We start from the raw sequence: 6,295 nt of genomic DNA, 5'->3' as shown, positions 1-6,295 counted from the left end.
TAATTACTAGCTGGGAGCAGAAAGACCTCTTGCCCAACGTTGCTTTTGTGTGTGCGCAGAATTCAGGAAACCCAACATTAGGAGTGGAGCTGCAGGAGGCCCAAATTAGCACACTTCTTGAGGCGTGCATGAGTCAAACTGAAATGAATTATGGCACTTCCATCTCTGCAATTAAAAGCAGCTAAACACTGGTCTAGCTTCAGAGTTCTCAGTACAACTGCTTGCACCTTTTATTTCTGACCTTTCTTGGCATGATGCATAGGCCCTCTGCACCTGAACAAGACCTCTTTCACCTCTCACATAGATCTTGACTTGGACCCTAGATGCTAAGCATTAGGTCATCACTACCACCCTGTCATTTATCAGGGAAAATTTCCTCTCCATCAACAGCATCGGGCAATACAAACCAGGAGCAGTGCTTGGGAGTCACTCCTGGACAGTATGAATGGCCGCTCTAGGGCCAATCCACTAGTGGAATTTTCTTACTGATCTTTATGGCTTTCTGCTGTCTCCAAGGCACTTACTACTCTCTCTCTAGTTAAACCTGAATGCTCAGTTAGCAGTGTTACGGCCAAAGAAGACAGGTAGGTAAGATCTCCAATCAAGCAAGTAATAGAACAATGGGGAATTTTATACAATTTGCTGTCCCAGAGGGCATACTTTTTTTTGTTGAATTGACAGATCCAAGACCAAGATCTATTCAAGTGACAACTGCTTGCAACATATACAGATGGTGCTAGTCAGGTAAAGTAGATTATCAGCATCTATGATGGCACACCAAGTAGCAGATTCTCTTTTCAGAGGCAGTATGCGCTCCAGGGAAAAGCGAGGGGACAGAAGATAGCTTATAGAAATGGAAGCTTTGTAATCATATTAGCCCAATGTCTGGGCTAAACAGCTCCCTGTTATTACACAAATTGCCTAAGAAAAAAAAGGTTGGTTCATGGGGAACTTGGAGCTCTCTCATAATGTGCGTTGGTTGCTCAGGAAATAGGCTGTTCTGGGTGGTAAACTGGGATAAAGATCTAAGATAGTCCGCACTCCTCAGCTGTGGAGATAAGCTGCTGCTAAGCACGAGGAATTAGACCACTCCGGACATACAGTAGAGGGAAAGTGAGGTGACAGAGTCATGAGTACCCTTTTGTTTCTCACTACTACCCGGCTTATTACATTCGTATCAGATCCTTCAGCTGCTAATCCACACATTCCTAAACTGCTTCCCTAGTCCCAGCAATTCCTGTTGTCCTATCCTCCTCAGCCGATGCAAAAAAGATCTCACTTTTCAGTTACTACATGACTAGGCACACACATTTTACTGAGAAGCACAACGAGCTCAAACTGCACTGCAGTCAATAAAGCATGTTTAAACTGGGTTTCAGCCCAGATCCAGGAGCCATCACAATAAAACACAGGCTTAACTGTTGTGAAAAAGCTTAGGTCAAAGTCCTAGGTCTATCACACAAGGCCATCCTGTTTCTCCCGAGAGGTAACCATCTATTTTAAAGTCGTCTCACTCAAGAAGCAGTACCCTGACTTCAGATACAGGACTGATCTTACCTTAAGTTAAATACTTTCACTTTGTCTAAGTGACAGCTTCCAACCAAAATGGTATCTTGCCAAAACTTTCCACGCTCTCATCTGTACACCCAGAGGGCACAGTATGACTTTTAGTTCATTATTCTCAGTGATAAAGGACAGTACTTGCACACAGGTACTTTTTTTCTTTTTTTATTGCTGTTAATTCAAGGAAAAAAGGTTGCATAAAATCCAATCTCTTCTAGAAATATAAGTGACCTTTCCAGTACATTTCAAATATCAAAGTATATGGTAAACATACAAATAAAGAGAAGGTAACATACCTCCTATTTACAGTACAGTATTTTAAATCATAAAATAAGTTCCATAAAGTACAACTGGCAGGTAATTCACAATACAAGTCCATTGGTGGTTTAACACCCTCACTTCAACTCAAATGCAGTTCATTCATTTCAAGTGGTCCAAAAATACCCAGATCAAATAAAAATTTTAATCAAAATAATTTTCATTTACTACTTAAACTTTTTTAAATTAAAGCTTTCATCTACCTCCCTCCCCATTCCCCCCTCCAAGAAAAAAGTTTCAAAATGTACACTGGTGCTATAAATATAAATGCTACCTATGAAGAAATGTAGTAATCAAGCTTTTTTTCTTCAAGTTTTTTGTTTGTTTAGCAATTTATTAGACGGCTGAACCAAAGACTGATTTTATTTCATCCCTCTACTGGACACCAGGTCTTATATTAAGAAAACATTTCTGCCATGAACCGTGAGGAATGCCAAACCCTATGGATATACAGTGGTAGTTGTTCATCGGTGTTGAATGCAGCAGTCAAAAAAATACACTCATCTTCCAGATAACCTCAGTGCACTTTAGGAAATCAAATATTACCTGGAAGCAATTTAGTACATATATTGGCTTTTAAAAATAAAATAAAAAATACAGCAGCATTAAACTTACTTACTCATGATACTGACATGATTAATACCATCTTAACACTCATTTCAGCCTTTCACATTATACTGTAATTACGCATAGTGGTAAATTGTTACAAAATAGTGACTTTGCTATTTGGTAGACAGGTTCTAATACTAATACCTGACTATTTTGTAGAAAACCATAGCTTTTGTTCAGTTTGAAATAAAACATTTACAATCTAAGTACAATGCAACACTGTAATAGTTTAGGAAAAAATATTCAATCAAGTAACGTTCATTCTGTGTTGACACGATGTAGAATAGCTTTAAAAAAGGAAAAAATGCTGTCAACTTTCATTACAAATGCAAACACACTGAGTACAACATTCATACCATTTTTTTCACCTTTGTTGCTGAACATACAGGCTAAAAAGCTACAATGGAAGTAAAATCTGTCAATTTAAGCTAGTTCATTTTTCTAAACCTGTTCAAGTCCACACAGTTTCAGCCCCTTCCTGCTCTATGTATTTTCATTTATTTGGGACTCTCGAGAGTTGTGTATATGTATTATTACCAGATGTAGTACACATACCATATTGTGTGTTTCTTTGGACTCTCTTAACAGGATGTTTGAACATCTCCCCTCAATTTATAAGCATCAATTTAGAGTATGGGCAGGGTCTGTCTGAATCACTAAACACTCATGCAAGTCCAATGAATCCATGTGGACAAACGGGGTAAAGAAAATAAAACAGCAGCATAAGGAGAATGGGGAAGGAGGGAACCAAGATTGTGGTGAACATGACCAAGTTTCTTCTTTCACCATATGGCTGCTCCACCAGTGATGTCAGAGGTCAGAGGACTTTTTTTTTTTTTTTTTAAATGCAGTAAACATTGCACATGTCTCAAGTCTTCAGTGCAAAAGCATGGTTCAAATGCTCTTTTTGATTGTTTGGCTGTATGTTTGAATTACATGCATTATGCAAGCCTTTTGTAGAACCAGGAGGAGACCAGGGACTCAGCTTTCTTCTTTTGTATTGAACAGAGGTGCAAAAGCAATGAAAAATTCCAAAAGAATATAAAACCGGGAATGTCCCAAAAACACAAGACCAACCCCCCCACCTCCCACACACACCTTCCCCCAATTTCCCAAGCTTCAGTTTAAGTAGGCAATGTTTACTTGTTTCAGTCTGCAGAATCCAAGGTATCATTGGAAGGGGGAGGGGGAGGTGCGTATCTCAGTCTGTAAGTGCCTAAAACAGGAAAGAGAACTACTAAGTCACTGCTTACAATTAAAATGGATTACAAAACCACTACAAGGTATCAAAATGGACATGCTCTTCAAAAGGCACTATCATCCTCCAGTCCTTTAAAAGTAGGTCCTAAGATTTTTTTACTATTTTCTTTAATCTGCTTGCTAAAAATGACAGTTAAAAAAAACTAAACAGTAGATATAGATTTTACCTTTGCTGGAAAAATGCAAAGAAAAAGAGATCCCATCAAGGCTAGTCTTTCTTGTTCCAGTCTGACAAAACAAGTCAAATCACAATGGGCACAGACCGAGAATAAAAAATAATTTATGTTCTATGTGAACTCCGTGTTTTCTCCATTCTTGTGGATAAAGAGGTAATGGTATGCAAGACTGAAGCCATGCCTTCAATTTTTAGTTCCAATTGATTTTTGTCTTTTTGCTGACGCTTGTCTGAAAAGTTAAAGCATTTCCCATCTATGTATTCCATGATGGGGTGCAGAAGGATGGCTGGTTGTGGAAAGGTAAGCTTCAGAAAAGTTAAATTATCAAATAGCCAGTTCATTTTTTCAATTCTCACAAGTTTTAAAAATCCAAGTTAATAGCATACACAATAATTCATACTTTCTACACCTTTTGCCAATGAATTCTATCCAAAAAACACTGAATAGAAATGGAAGAATTGAAACAACATGCAAGTCTCAACATAATGCCAAAAACAAACAGGTGAAAAGAATGGCAATTTTGAATTGATACAGTTTGACTTCCCAGCTCTGTCTGTATCATGCCCATTTTCAACTTCACGCTCGTGAACCCCGTTCCCTTGCACTGTTCTACAAAATTATCAGGCAGAGGTAAGATACTTTGCAGTTTTAGAGCAGGTCACTAATGCACAACCATTTACACAAAACATACACACGCACGCACACCTTTCTGCAAGAACAGAAACAGCACATTCAGTAAGATAAAGAGAAACTGCTAAACTCAAAAGCAAGTCCGCTGGGAGTTATCATGATTACCTTGTTGACTGGCCTCCATGGATGACTGCTTACAGTCCTGCGCATAGTGTCCACTTATACCACAATTGTAACATGAAACGTTCCCATTCTTCTTGGGTCCTGATCCATTTGTGTTGGCAACTACGTTAGGTGCTGGATATACAGGATAGAACCTCCCAAATCCTGCCATCTGCTGCATACCATAGTTGGCTTGGCTCCCCATTACTGGGTCATGCATAAGCCCATTTGCATATGGAGACTGAGGCAGGAAGAAAGGAAGTTGTGTTCCATTGCTTTGATGTGCTTGATTGAGGTAGCTGCCATTGCAAAGTGATGGCAGAGTGAAGAAAGATGGAACTCTGTAGACTTGTCCATGAAGCGGGTTATGATAAAAATAACTATTAATCTGAAGGCTTCCATTGGTCCCACAGCTACATCTACGTCCACAAGAACCACAAGGACCAGACCCCAACTGCTGTGGAGGTAACATTGTCCCGTTAGTGTTGTTATTTCCAACAGCATTTATGTAAGATGTGCTGTCACTCTGTGCAGTGCTGTGTGTTAAAGCAGGGCTCGGGCTGGGGGCAGGGCCTGGTGTATGTGTAGGTATTGCAGGAGGAACAGTGGACTGGACCTGACCAACACCTAAACCAGCTGACTGAGGTGGTGAGGAAGTTGCTACAGTGTTTAGCACGTTTGTATTCTGGTTGGGCAATACACTAGTAGCGTGAGGACTGCCTGGCAAAGCATATGAAGCTGGTGGAGGTGGTGGTGCTGCTGTTGACAGACCAGCTGCTGGAAGAACTACCTTTAGATTGGTAGGCTGAGGGATTGCTCCTGGGTTTCCCTCAATGTGAGGCACCATTTGATTCAGTCCTACCACCTGGGATGCAGGTTTTGTGATGGGATCTGTAGTAGGAACTGGGGATCCTGGAAAACTACCTGGGTTGTGGACTGGGATAAAGGCAGTATTTGGTGATCCAATACTTAAGTTTCCTGTTGGCTGCTGTGGTCCATTAACTGTGCAACTTTCTGACGATCCCTGTGGAGAGGGCATTTTCAATCTGTGTATTGCCAAATGCAAAGCTGGGCTACCAGGCTGGACAGAATGCGGAAGGAAAGTAGATGGGACTGGTAAAGGGGAAGCCATCAGCTCAAGGCGTTTCTCAGGTTCACCAGAGGTCACTGGGCCCATTCCACCAGGAGGTGAATTTGCAGACTCTCTCACTGGTGAGACAGCAACAGGCGTGGTAACAAGCATTCCCATCGTTTTACCGTCTGCAGATATGGGTGGCGGGACAACTGCTTCAGGCTTTTGGGCAGCGCTGTGCATCACACAGTGTAAGGCAGGCATAAAGGAAATATGTTGAAACTTTGCATTCAAAGGATCCTCTGCAAGGCTTCCATTTTCATTATTCACTGAAGAGATCTGAGCAGATGATTTGTTCATATTTGATGAAGTGACAGCACTGTAGCCTGTAAACCTGGTTGCATTTTGATTCCCAGAGTCCTCAGAATTGCTGTCCGTATCTGTAGAGATACAAGCATTGGTGAGAGTCAGAAGCATGAATCTGAAACTGTTTTGCCCTTCCCAG

General features: G+C 40.8%; 1 protein-coding gene across 4 annotated transcripts in view; it reads right to left on the bottom strand.

The window, feature by feature from the left end:
* Positions 1–1,712: 1,712 nt before the first annotated feature.
* The window catches only part of ZCCHC2 (zinc finger CCHC-type containing 2), a 45,681-nt gene continuing 41,098 nt past the window's right edge, over positions 1,713–6,295 (bottom strand). For all 4 annotated transcript variants that reach the window (XM_026115639.2, XM_026115640.2, XM_026115641.2 and 1 more), the window contains 2 exons: positions 4,722–6,230; positions 1,713–3,706 (listed from right to left, as the gene is read on the bottom strand). In XM_026115639.2, the coding sequence (XP_025971424.2) occupies positions 3,639–3,706; positions 4,722–6,230 (1,577 nt within the window). In that variant the 3' untranslated portion in view covers positions 1,713–3,638. The remainder of the gene's footprint in view (positions 3,707–4,721; positions 6,231–6,295) is intronic.

Source organism: Dromaius novaehollandiae, chromosome 2 (assembly GCF_036370855.1).
Source record: "Dromaius novaehollandiae isolate bDroNov1 chromosome 2, bDroNov1.hap1, whole genome shotgun sequence".
Classification (NCBI taxonomy): Eukaryota; Metazoa; Chordata; class Aves; order Casuariiformes; family Dromaiidae; genus Dromaius; species Dromaius novaehollandiae.
This window is presented reverse-complemented; position numbering and strand designations above follow the sequence as displayed.